Consider the following 14,235-nt stretch of genomic DNA (forward strand, 5'->3'; position numbering starts at 1 on the left):
TCGTACAAAATTTGCCCAAATAAGCCTGAGTTCGAAGCAGAAATGATGAGCAATGCAAACTCTGACAATGTTTACGTTTCTTTAACTATTAGGTGTCATGTTAGGGTTCTTCTGTTCATTCTGTCACGGTGCAGAGTTGACTCTGTCACGAGTGCGGAGTGGAGGACCCAAAGGCAGGGAGGCAGCAGAACCACGGCAGGAATGCAGATTATACTGAACATAATTTATTTTACAAAAACACTAACAGGGGTACTGGTTAGCTTTAAATAAACAAAGATCTGAAAAGACCCAAAAATCAAAGTAACAAACACCACACCAGAGGTGACAGCGACAACTCCGCACCGTGACAGAATGACCAAAACCAGGGAACTAAATACACACACACACTAACGAGACAACAAGACACACCTGGGGCAAGACACAAGTGGCTGAGGGCACGGATTGGTCGTCACGAGGAAGGGCAGGACCACACTCAAGACCAATGGAGACACACAACCAAAACCAGAACCCAAACATGACATTAGGGAGGTAATGACATCCAAACATCACGATATGAACCTTGAACATTATCACGATATTGTGTGGAGGTTGGTGATATAAAAAAGCTCACGAAACTGTCCAACAATAAATAAATAAATAAAAGCTCATATTGGGGGGGGGGGACACGATATTGTGTTTTTCTACATTGGCTGAAGTAATAGTAAAGTAATGCTTTTTTAATGGATGTGTTGGAAAATATTTGCTGGTATAACTGATTTACATGAGAGATAACTGCCGCAGTGGACAAAACATTCCTAATTAAAATTACACTGCACTAATTAACTACTAATAAACTACGCGAGAGTCCTATCATTCTGTAGTGTAAATTTGACTCTATTAGAGTCAGTTTTGACTCTATTTAGACCATTTTGACTTTTAGAGTAAACTAAGATTTACACTAGGAAGAGAGTAAAATAAAATAAAAATTGAAAAAAAATGAGTAAAAGTCACTCAAGGGTTAAGGTTCGAACTCACGACCTTCAGCTTGGGAGACTGCCACACTACCACCTGAGCTATGCCCCTCCTACTATTTGTTTTTCTCCAAGAGACCAAAGATCGTTTTTGGTCTGATGGAGTTAGGAAGATTCCATGCAATCATGAAATCAGCTGTAGCTGACACGAGCGATATACTAGCGGATAGCAGGAGCTGCGTGGCTCAGTGAGCAGATCGGCTGTCTCCCAAACTCAAGGTCGTGAGTTCCTTCCTATGTTGAGTCACTTATATTTTTTAATTTTTACAATTCTTTATTTTACTTTTTTCCAAGTGTAAATATTACTCTAAAACCGAGTCCCTATTTAAATAGAGTCAAATTGAATCTTTTTAACAGATGCTGCTTTTAATTTTGTGACATGATGACAACGACATTGTGGCAATTTTAATATCGCAATATTGCTGTCGTTCCATCCCTATTAACTATCAAGTAAGTGAATGCTGTTTATCTGTAGTCTCAACCTATCTTTTTTTTTTTACTATACAACTGTTTGAACTAAAATGCGAACAAAAGGCCAGCTAATCATGACCTTCCAATAAGTAATTTAAAGCTTTTATGGTTCCCCCAGGAGTCAAACAAGAACAGGAAAGCAGGCTTTTAACGGTTTCGCAGTTAGCGTAGCAAAATTAGCATTTCCTTTTTTTTGCCTCTTTAAAACACGTCGAATAACAAACCTGAGAATTAACAGCTGAGACAATCGTCAAAAGGAAGCAGAAAACAAAGAACTGCCCCAAAAAACTTTCAGTCGTAGGAAAGGAAGCACTGTGCTACGAAAGAAGCAGCTAGCTAGCGGCAGCTTCCGCTATGCATGACCTTCCAATAAGTAATTTAAAGCTTTTATGGTTCACCCAGGAGTCACAGAAGAACAGGAAAGCAGGCTTTTAACGGTTTCGCAGTTAGCATAGCAAAATTAGCTTCTTTTTTTTGCCTCTTTAAAACACGTCGAATAACAAACCTGAGAATTAACAGCTGAGACAATCGTCAAAAGGAAGCAGAAAACAAAGAACTGCCCCAAAAATCTTTCAGTCGTAGGAAAGGAAGCACTGTGCTACGAAAGAAGCAGCTAGCTAGCGGCAGCTTCCGCTATGCATGACCTTCCAATAAGTAATTTAAAGCTTTTATGGTTCACCCAGGAGTCACAGAAGAACAGGAAAGCAGGCTTTTAACGGTTTCGCAGTTAGCATAGCAAAATTAGCTTCTTTTTTTTGCCTCTTTAAAACACGTCGAATAACAAACCTGAGAATTAACAGCTGAGACAATCGTCAAAAGGAAGCAGAAAACAAAGAACTGCCCCAAAAAACTTTCAGTCTTAGGAAAGGAAGCACTGTGCTACGAAAGAAGCAGCTAGCTAGCGGCAGCTTCCGCTATGCATGACCTTCCAATAAGTAATTTAAAGCTTTTATGGTTCACCCAGGAGTCACAGAAGAACAGGAAAGCAGGCTTTTAACGGTTTCGCAGTTAGCATAGCAAAATTAGCTTCTTTTTTTTTGCCTCTTTAAAACACATCGAATAACAAACCTAAGAATTAATAGCCGAGACAATCGTCAAAAGGAAGCAGAAAACGAAGAACCGCAGAGACTGTCCCAAAAAGCTTTCAGTCGTAGGAAAGGAAGCACTGCGCTACTAAAGAAGCAGCTAGCTAGCGGCAGCTTCCGCTTGCTACTAGTGTGCCTAAACACCTTGCGGAGTCGCTCCTAAGTTAGAAATCATTTCCTGCGTGGCTGTAAATAAGTCAAAGGATGACAAGAAAAGACAGACAAGCCAATGACAAATGCAAAGCTAACCTAAAATTGACACAGCTAGCGCGTTTAACACCACAATTAAATATTTGGGTGATCGATTACACTTTTCACAAACACCTGAGTCGTTTTGTTTTTTTGGGAGCGAAATTCCAGGACTTTTGATATACTTTGGCTAAGTAAATAAATACATAAACAAATAAGGAATTAAACAAGCCCTAATCAGATGCTACATTGCAAACAACTTGTACTGTACTTTAAAATGTAGGCCCAAAAACCTATAGGCTACGTACTTCATTTAGGAGCATGAAATTGGGTAGAAATGTTTATCATGAGAGGGTGCATGAAAAAGGCTCATGGACCCATGTAGGAAATTAAAAAGGAAGTTGGCTATTTTGCTTGCAAGACGCCATTTTGTGGGATTTCCAGGGCTCCGAATCCTAAACAAGTTCTGTAATTTCCAAATGCTTGACCTCTTATGTCATGAGAGATCATCAGGTGTGCTGCAGCAAATTATTCAATTTCACTTAATTGGTCAGAAAATGTTCTCGACAAATAAAGTCTTTGTTCATCCATGTCAGTGACATATGCACAAGACAATTAAACGCTCATCCACTAGATGGCAGAAAGTAAAATGAATCTTCTAGCCACTTGTTGCCATTAAACTCAGTAAATAAACAGGCTAAGATATCACACAGAGTAAGTAAATTTGTTGGTAAATTGAGTCACCATCATTCATTTCAGTATGTATACTTTTTTGTGAGTTTTTTTCCCCTATTGGCTCATTAAAATTTTGTTCACAAATCACGAATCCCAGACAGATGGGTGACACTGAGATTTATTTATTTATTGATTGATGGATTGCCTATGCCAGCAAATGTAGGTTGAGCATGGTGTCAAAGTGTGATGAGCAGCAAAGTCTCAAGGAGAAACAAGAAGTCGGCCATTTTGGTTGGAGGCAGCCATTTTAAGATTATTTCAGAGATTTCCAGGGCTCATGCAAAAGTGAACTCCTCGAGATTTCGTTTAGTTTACTACAATATTCGAACTGCGTTTAAAAGACAAGATGGATGACGCGAATTTTTATCGCTTGGTGTTGTATGGAAAGTTTGATGTCTCACCTTAAAACACGAAATGCTAACACCTGGGCTGTCGTACAAGTGCAAGTTAAAGAAGTTAACCAAAAATGATAAATTGTGTACTCACACTCTGCTGCTGATTGTAAACATCAAACATGCTTTTTTTTTTTTTTAATTCTCAACAGCCATTCAAGTATATTAAAAAAAAAAAAGGCTAGTAATCGCTGGTAATGACCACATTATAGTAAACAATTTACAGTATATACTTACCATTCGACGTGTGCAGATTATGTCTTTCCTTCTTGTGTTGTGATTCTCTTCACATTAAGATTAAACACACAGACAGAACTCACTTGGCAGCCAGAAGAGTGGCGCTTTTAGTCAACATGCTAATGCTATAGGCTACATCACGAAGCAGTAAAGTTACAGTTCTGTGGTTATCTTTGGTCACATTTAATATAAAAATGTAACAAGATTTTCTAAAGACTTGTGAAACTAGCGGTTCTGCTGTATATGCAAAGAAAATGACACCAGTTTATTGTTTGTTTTTGTTTTTTCTGAGCAGTGGCACTTTTGGTGCTATGCTAATTTGCTACCGCTATTCATCACAAATAGTTGAATTGTGGTCCTGAGGTCAATAGCGTATTTCTTAATGTTGCCATACTTGTACATTTCTATTGTTGTATCTCAAAAACAAACCCACTAAAAATCTAAAGAAAAAACTAAACATTAATCCTTGTTCAAATGGCAGGTTTTTGGGCTAGAAAAAAAAGGAGACAAATCATTTCAAAACTTTTCTCACCATTAATGTGGCCTGAGGGGGATTTTTTTTTTTTTTTTTTTTTTGCGTAAGCTCTCCACGGGAAATGGCTTGTCCTGCAAGATGTCAAGAAAAGCATACTAGAACATCAGAACTTTATTTGAGGGTAATCTATATAAGTTTAAAATGGTGGTAGGTGTGCTGGTTCCCATCCAACATGAGTTTGAATGTGATTGGTAAATTCTGAACACAGCTACCTCATTGTTTTAAACCTTTGCTCTCCCTCTAACCCCCCCCCCCGATATTTTCTCAACTGAGTTGCCCAGGTCAAAGGTCAGGTTAATAGAGGAAATAGTTTTAAAACAAATTATCTAGTCTCATTTTCATATCACAAAAACCTGCCATTTGAACAGGAAAGTGTAGAGATTTTATATCAGACTTGAACCCTTTTAAACCTTGCAGTCACCCTCTTAGCCTCCTCTTGTTCTATTTTGGGACTGTTGGGTCACAGATGACTGCTATTGTCTCTCTTTAAAAAAAAAAAAAAATGTCATCCCTCCATGGAGCTATGTCGATGTCAAGGTCACTTTGCATGTCAAGGTCACTGTGGTGACAAACAATGGCGCTACATCTCAACAAACGTCACTTCTTAATGACCTCCCCTTAGTCCGTGAGCCCCTTTGGATGTCTGCTTCAAAACACACACACACACTTACATTGATATACGCACACACACACACACTGCTACACACTCTCTTGTCCCCAGCCCTGGTTGCCTAGGAGACAGCTGATGGGTTTCCCATCTCATAAAACAGCACCAATAAGGCCGCGTGACAGCCAAGATGACATTCCAGCGTTGGGGATATATGTCTTCCTCTAGTGGCCAAATTGGGGAACTACCTCAGCTGTGATTCTGCCTAGTAACCCAATCTGCTGACTTCTCCTGTCTGGCACAAGCATTAACATACAGATACATGAAAGAAAGCAGATTACTCTGGAATATACTTTATTCTAAGTGACATATTAGTACATGATATAGACTGTATTGTTATTAGATTTGAAAGCATCGAGTAAAAACACCACGTTTGTACACAGCAGCCGGAAGCAGGAAGTGACTTGTGCTTTGAATTCCTAGCGCTAAAGGCTAAGTAAAGCCAGGAATGGACCTCAACTTTTAGGGGTTGCTACTGCTAACACTCTTAATTCCAATGTTAAACATCATTTAAATGGAATTTAAATCCTGTCTAATGGCCTACTGCAGGGGGGTCAGCAACCTTTATTGTAAAAAGAGCCATTTTACAGCAACTAAATAACAAAATAAACATTTGAACTGATGATGAACAAAACAGTGTGTTTGTGTTATTGTTAGTCAGTCTATGTACTGAGGGCACAGGAGCTGCAATAGAACAGGAAAATATGAGAGCAACGTCCAATATATAAACATTAATTTTCTTCTGCCTTTCGTCTTGTTTTTGGATTCGTTTTTATAATTTTTTTAGACTTTTCGGCCTTTCTGTCAAATTTCTCACTTTTTTGGCAATATTATGGACATTTTATGATAATTTTCAGCTTGCATTTTATGGTCACTTTTTGGACATTTTTTGGTCATTTTTAAAACTTTTTTTTTTTAATCTACCTTTCCTATCTCTTTTTATGACAACTTAAAAATTTGGACTGACATTTTTTGCATATTTAAATATTCATTTTCGGATCAAAATAATTCATTAATTTAAAGAATGTTTCATTTTAAAAAGCTCGTAGATGAAAATAAATATGTATATTAATTTCTACACCTTTTTTTTAGAGATCCACAGGGATTCACAGGACAGGGACCAAAGAGCCACACGTTGCAGACCACGGACCTACTGTAATGTACGATGGTCTACTGTAGTGACTTGATGGCCTGCCCAAATCACATAGTGAAGTATCAAGGGGTTCACTGTTGTCTCAGATGGTCTACTGTAGTGTCGACTGTTCTACTTAGTGTCTAGAGATGATGTATTGTAGTGTAGTGAGTAGGCTACAGACCTGTTCAAAAAATTCACCATTAAAACTGCTGGGCTATTTTTTTTTAAAGTCAAATGCTGGGTTAAAAAGAAGTCATTTTTAACCCAGCGGTTTTAAGGCTGTAGCTGACCAGTGATGGGACATTGTGATTTCATAGGAATGTTAGAGATGTGATCATTTGATAACTTGCAGAGATTTATAGAGATACAGGATTCTTTTTTTTTTTTTCAATTCTAGCACGAGGCGCAGTATAAATCTGCACAGGGGCAGGTTAGACTGGGTTTTGGTATTTTCTTAGGTGCCCGTAGCTTGCCGCGTGGCACATAGCTAAGGCCGTCACATAATTGTGCTGCGGCAATAATAAAAATGACGATATGTTCAACGAATTAATTTCTACAATTCACACTATCAAATTCACCAAAATCGCGTTACTACCTGCACCAATAGTTAGACATGGTTCCAGCAGGCGTAGTTTTGTCGACTTCCAGCCACCAAATTGTCAGGTGCGCCAGCCAATCGCATGTTAATGGCAATGCCCTCGTTATGCCAGAACACCCACCTTGCTGCAGAGCGGTCTGCCAAATCTGTCCATCACTATCGAGCCCCACAGTGTTGCAAATAATTTTTCTTTGTCTTACCATGTTGATAATTATTGCGAAAAATAATTGGCATGATCAGTATATTTACGTAGATGAATATCAATGTTTTTTATAATATAATTAAAGGTAATTTAAGCAAATGTTATATTTCGTATGCATCAAACTTGTGGCCCTTTAATCAGTACTCTAAATGTCAGATAGCTTCGCAGTGTCGAATGGTTTAGTGTCTGATGGCCTACTATCACATTGACACATGGTCCACTGTAATATCATATGGTTTACTGTAGTAAAGAAGTATAATTCAGAATGAACAATCACAAATTTTATCATTATGCCTCAAAACAAGGTCGGCTATTACAAGTGCTTTTGTCCCTTAATGGCCACCGTACCACACTGAAATGGCCATTCTAAGCACCCCCTAAAATAATCTGAATACGCCCATGACTAAATACAAATATAATCACTGCGCTATACACGACACCTTTGTGTGTTAGGAATGTCTTGAACAAACAGCGCCCCCGGTGGGCAGGAGGCTGGGAAAAAATGCTAGCAAAGCAAAGCAAATTCACTTAATTCCACATTTGGTTTCCCCCTGATTAATGCAAGTACAACCATCACACACTAGTGAACAGTTTGCACCCTTGCTTCAGGAAAGGCGTCCATGTTCAGGGTTGTTTGTAGTACGTCACTCTTCTTAAGATGTTCCTAAACGATCTACTGGCTAATTAAACGTGAACAAACGTGGTCAACTGTGAGAAAGGCCAGGGTGGTCAAAAAGGAGAAAAGTCCACGTCTGCTAACTAGAAAGAGAAAAATAAACAAAATGTCTTTTTGTGGAGATCTAAACAAAATGGCGAAAGGTTTTTGTAAACATTCTGTCATCTAGGCCTCGCACGCTGACTGGATGCTGCCGTTCAGCTCGCCGAGCGCGGGCGGCGGAGCGCCGACGTCGGTCATCTGGCCGACGTCAGTCATCTCGCCGACAATGAAGGTGGGCGCCTCCCCTTTGCCGTTGGCCGGGGCGCTTTCGGGTGGCGGTGCCTGCGGCTCCTTGGTGTCCGGCTGGACGAGGGTGGGCTCCTCGTCCAGACGGCTGGAGATGGACCAGTAAAGGTGAGCGTCCAGCCTGGCGGCAGCCAATGAGAGTTCTCGTGCTGAACAGGAGGGCGTGTCCACCTGGAGGGGGATGGCGGATTTAACAATATCAATTAGCCCTGTATCGTGTGAGAAACCAGTTTGGTGAGCATCAAGGAAGTAACTTAATATCATTATAATAATATTAATAATAATAATACTTATTATTATTACTATTATTTATTTATTTTGTTCTTATTATTATTATTATATAATATATAATAATTTATAATATATATATTATATAATATGTAATAATATATAATAATAATAATAATAGTTATTAATGTATATATATATATGTATAATATATATACATATATATATATAATTATTATTTGATTTTATATATTAGATAATAATCAGAAGAAGAAGAAAGAAAAAATTAAATAAATAAATATATATATATATATTTAATTTATCTTTTTCTTCTGATTATTAAATAATATATAAAATATAATAATAATAATAATATTATTATTATTATTTATAAAATATAATAATATATTACTAAATAATAATAATAATAATTATTATTATATAGCATCGGTGCTCATAACGTGGCCGTTGTACGATTCGGAACCCGAAATTAGAAGTTACCTCGAAGGTGTGATGAAAAGCGCCATAGTCAATGTCAAAGAAGCCCTCAGCCAGCGACATCATGGGACTGAAGCGGTGCCCCCATTGCACCTCCTCAGCCAGGTAGGAGCTCCGAGCCTGGCAAGTCATGCCTGCACACAGGAAGCGTACGGCACTCGCGTTACTCACAGCCGCTTTGGGCCGAAAGCCAAGACAGAACAATTTCAGTGACGCAGCGGGTGATGAACGACGAGCCTTTATTATGAATATTCTTTGCGGCAGAATTACGACTGAAAAACCTTCATCGAAAGTTGCTGAGAAAGAAAATCAATAGCCGTCTTTATCCCTGTAGCGTCAAAGAATAGCTCCAAACCTTTATCATCCTCTTTGAGGCCCGTTTTGCCGCAAGGTATTAATTTAAAGAGCTTTGCTAGGCCACATCTTTTGCAGGTTTAATACCACTTTGAATTTTGATGACCACAATGTTTTTTTTTTTATTACGCATTTCAATACGCAAGTGGATGAAAAAACAATTATAGCTATAAAATTTATTTTTTTGCACTTTTTTTTTTCATGTTTTTTGTTTGTGTACGAGGGAAAGTAGGTTCTCAAGCTTCGTGATAGACCGATGTGTTTTTTTCAGGGCCGATATTACCGGTTATTAGTAGTGAAGGAGGCCGATAAGCGATATTTCAAACCGATATCCATTTGCAATAAAAGAGAAAATATTAGTGTCAAAATTTTAAAAATTAACTGTTGAAATGCCATTAAGCACGTTTGTTAAAACACCTTCTCCAAAACGTCCACACCTTGAAGGTTTTTCTTTTAACTTTAAATGTCGAAAAAATAGACAGCTTTGTTTAAAAAATCCTAAAAATTGCAGGGACCATCCCAGGTCATCACCGTGTGTTAAACTAAATAAAAAACTAAGCAAGTAAAAGTATACCTAAAGTTTTCTATTGTAGATAATGTTTTCCAAAAAAATCAACATAATTTCTTAATTTTAACAATATTTTACATTTTACATTACAACAAAACTCAATTTCAAAGCATTACTCGTTAAAATGTAATTTTTTAATCATGCAGACTTTTTAAAACATTTTGAAGATGTAAGTAGGGTGGCAAGATTAAAATTGCAATACTGACTTCTTTGTCAGGCAATGATCATTTTCAAAATTTATGATTTTAGCTTGAAGCTGCTGAAAGCAGAAAATTCTATTTTAAATCACTACTGCCATCTGTGGCCGATAAATGAAACTGCACACCCACTTCTTCCACATACACAATGCGCACATGACGTCACATCTGCAGACAGAGGGCAGGAAGTTCAAACCCGAATCCAGTGTGAAAACTATGCAGGAGTACCCATTGTTAACAGTGTGTTAATCTACTAGTTAAAATATGTTATATATATGGTCAAATAAGAAGCTTATTGTAAAGATATTTTTAGACAATTTGTTACATAGAGCAATTTTACAGTTAATGTAAATTGAAAATAAACATCTTTTGAATTTGATACACCACAGAGAAACCCTGCCAAAATTGAATGATTTAAAAATTTGTCACATATATAAAATGAGGTGTGAAAACTTTGTAGTGTAATTGTGGTCTGACATAATAATTACACATTTACATTATTTTTTCCCTCAAGTACCATTATATTGTTTTTGATTAGGCATTTTTTCATTCATATCATAATTTTAAGTGTGTGTGCAGGTGAGAGTGGCTGCGCCAAATATTTATGTGAAAAAAAAAATGCCATTCATCCATCCATCTTTTGAGCTGTCCCAGCTGACACCGTGCTTCCCCTTCTCAATATTTCAAAGGTTCAAATTTCTTTCATGATCTCACCTGTTGCCTCCACCATTCCCTCCAGGATGACCACAATCTCAAAGTCCTCCTTCTCCAGCTGCGCCTGCGACATGTCCCAGAAGGGCGAGTGGGCGTCAATCTCGTGCGAGATGACCAGCGGCGACACCAGGAAGAGGCGGTCGTCGCCTGTCTCGAAGCCCACGCTTATGTCCGTCTGGTCCAGGGGGATGAACTCGCCTTCAAAGAGGGGACGCAGAAGGTAAAAACGGCCAATGCGAAGCCCACCACAAAAGCGGTTCGGAAAATGGATGGATGGACTGGATGTCCTAAAAGGCTGCAATACACTGACAACAGATTTATTTTGCTATTCTATTTTGTATACAGTGATAGAGACCGGGCCGGGCCGCAAATAGCCCAAATCCACGTAAATTGACACTTTTTTTTTTTTTTTTACCAAAATATTCTCAAAAACGCTGAGAAACCTTTAATATACATTTTCCATGAAAAACGGGCATTGGCGCCCCCAAAAAACAAAACCAAAACAACAACATTGAAAAATAGCGAAAAAAATATGTGAATACAGTGTTCACTCACTTTTCACTTTTCATTCCACGCCCGTGCACAGTAGGTGAATTTTCGCGAAGTAGAGGTTGTTAAAAAAAATAAATTAAAAAAATGGTTAAATAATAAGATTAACAATATATCTTTGTCATTAAAAAAAAGTTTACTAATTGTTTGGATGGATAATTACTGATTTTATTTTTGTTTAACCCTGGAGAACCCAAGAACCCTTTTCTTCTTTGGAAAATTATGAATTATACATTAAATGACTGCTGTAAATTCACTGAACACCAAAATATATGTTTTTTCAATGTTTTTTTCAATTTATTCCCTAATTTAGGATTAGGGCGAAATTTGACCCTTTGGGATTTAGGGGTATAATTTCGAAAAATCTGAATAACAAAAACTGTCAGTAAACTATTTAGAATTTAAGAAAATAATCAATCAAATACACAGCTACATTGAACAATATAATTTTTTTGTTTTATTTGTTGCATTTTAGCCATCTTGTCACCACCACTCTGGCTCATGTAAGTGCAATATTCATCCACTAGATGGCGCCATGCAGGGGTCAGAAGTGGCACTCTGGACTTTTGAAGTTAAATTTGTAAAAAAAAAAAAAGGTCTTTGTTATTTGAGTAGCAGAATTTATAGGGGCCAAATTTGACCCCGTGGGTTCTCCAGGGTTAAGGAAAAAGTATTATAGCTAAACGTACTTCCATTTTCCGCTGACGTATTTCAGGTTTGCGAGCGAAACAACATGTCCGCCTTCACGGAGCACTATGCAAATGCAATTCACTGCCATCCAGGGCTGGACTGGCCAGTTGGCATACAAGGCAGATGCCCGGTGGGCCGGCCACTTTTGGGGTCGATGCAACGCTTTTAATGATTATTTTTCTACATTTTCCTTCTCGAGACTAGCCCACAATTAAGAGGGACCAGTCTGTTAATCCAGTTCGAATATAGATAGCAAACATCATCAATAAACATCAGTGGCAGAACTACATGTTAGGCAGGAGTCGGTGGGCCTAAGTCAAAATGATAGGGCTGATTTTTTTTTGGGGGGGGCAGTCCAACCCTGCTGCCATCCAAGTGGATTATCGAGCAGGAATGCTGTAAATTTCGTTTTATTATACTTTATGCATATGAGTGTGAATATGAATACCTATTTTCGTTGAAATGTCGTTTGCAATGGCGCTATAGTGTATGTAGCTGAAAAAAATAAAGTGAGGAAATATACACTGCTGTGTACAATTTTTGCGCTATAATACCTTGATCTTTTCTTCAGACTTCTAAATTCTAACTTCTAATTTATCCCTGCAGTTCCACGAAACTTTTATTTATTGATTTATTTACACAGTCGGACGCTGCTTTGTAGAGTGGGTTGTTCCATTGCGCAAAACTGGTTGGTCATTAGATAAACGTTTTAATAGGTTTTAGGTAAACTAATGAATACACACACACTCACACGCATGCACACACATACATATTATCACCCACATACAAAAAATAAAATAAAATAAAAAAAATAAAAATAAAAAAATAAAAAATATATATATAATTTTTTTTTTAAAAAAAGGAGAGCAATGATGATGACATGTCAAATGGATAAAATTACGGAATGAACAATACTGAGCTATGCAGAAAAAAACAAAAATAAAGATTTTTCCAGCCCATCGGACACAGAGCGTCTCGGGGGCGGGGTTATGGAACAGTGGACCGGCCCAAACATTCGGCGTGATGATGTATCGCATGCGGGGGTCCACTATAAATGTTATTATAGAATTATGACGGCTACATGAGAGCCTGGTAGCAGCCTCACCCTCCTGCGTCTGCTTGGACTTGATGAGCTTGGCCCGCATGTTGGCGCCCACGATGTGCGAGCTGCGCAGGTCGCCCACCCGGAACATCAAGCACAGCTTGTCGTCTCGTAGCGAGATGACGGCGTGCTTGGAGAAGACCAGCGTCTCGGCCCGCTTGTTGGGCTGCGAAATCTTCACAAACATGCAGCCCACCTGCGCCGACGCCACAACAAAATGACGTTAGGAAGAAGCTGACAACCAAAATGGCTCACAAGCTGCGCATTTCATAGTATGGGTGTGAAATGCATGGCAGATTCTGTGATACTTGGACAGACTGGTGGCAGGACCTAATATAGTGCATTTTTCAGACTATACAGTAAGTCACACTGACTGGTTCTGTGACTGGTTCTACTCAAGCACAACGTGTGCATATTTAAATTAGAGCTCGGACGGTAGCACCCAAAATCCCCATTCCCTGGTCGTGTTGACTTTTTTGTTGGCATTTGTCAAATCCTTTTTATGCATTGCCACTGATGGTGTTATCAAAAGAAAGTAGATATACCAAAAGAAAGTACTTTGAATTGATTATTGAGAAGAAGAAGAAGAAATCAAAGAAGAAGAAGTGCAAGAGAAGAGAAGATTTGATTTGATTTTGAAAAAATACAGCTATTTGCCGCTCTTATTTACATTCTTTTCATAACACACAGCTCGGCAAGAGCAATTAAATAAATAGATAAAAAATAAATAAAATGCTTTTACATCAGAACATCACTAAAACATAGCGCCTCCTCATTCACATCGCACAGTGCCCCGTTAACAGTCCACATCTCACAAAAACTCTCCAAATCTCCTGCTCTCTTGTAAATACTAAACTAAAATCAATAAAGAAGAGGAAGTGGAAGAAGAAGAAGTAGAACAAGAGAAGAAGAGGTAGAAGAGGAAGAAGTGGAAGAGAAGAAGTACGTTCCTTTTTTTTTTTGCGGAGAGCTCAGTATTGTTTATTCGGTAATTTTACCGATTTGACATGTCATCATCATTGCTCTCTTTTTTTTATTTTTATTAATTTTTATTTTGTATGTGGGTGAGTATGTGCATGTGCGTGTGAATGTGTATTCATTAGTTCACCTAAAAC

At 38.1% G+C, this 14,235-nt stretch overlaps 1 protein-coding gene across 1 annotated transcript in view; it reads right to left on the minus strand.

The window, feature by feature from the left end:
- Positions 1–5,598: 5,598 nt before the first annotated feature.
- The window catches only part of kcnj9 (potassium inwardly rectifying channel subfamily J member 9), a 20,045-nt gene continuing 11,408 nt past the window's right edge, over positions 5,599–14,235 (minus strand). The window contains exons 5-8 of the mRNA XM_077557727.1: positions 13,124–13,316; positions 10,780–10,977; positions 8,950–9,080; positions 5,599–8,391 (exon numbers count right to left, since the gene is read on the minus strand). Coding sequence (XP_077413853.1) covers positions 8,098–8,391; positions 8,950–9,080; positions 10,780–10,977; positions 13,124–13,316 — 816 coding nt within the window. The 3' untranslated portion in view covers positions 5,599–8,097. The remainder of the gene's footprint in view (positions 8,392–8,949; positions 9,081–10,779; positions 10,978–13,123; positions 13,317–14,235) is intronic.

The sequence above is a fragment of the Vanacampus margaritifer genome, chromosome 2, assembly GCF_051991255.1.
Source record: "Vanacampus margaritifer isolate UIUO_Vmar chromosome 2, RoL_Vmar_1.0, whole genome shotgun sequence".
NCBI classification, from domain to species: Eukaryota; Metazoa; Chordata; class Actinopteri; order Syngnathiformes; family Syngnathidae; genus Vanacampus; species Vanacampus margaritifer.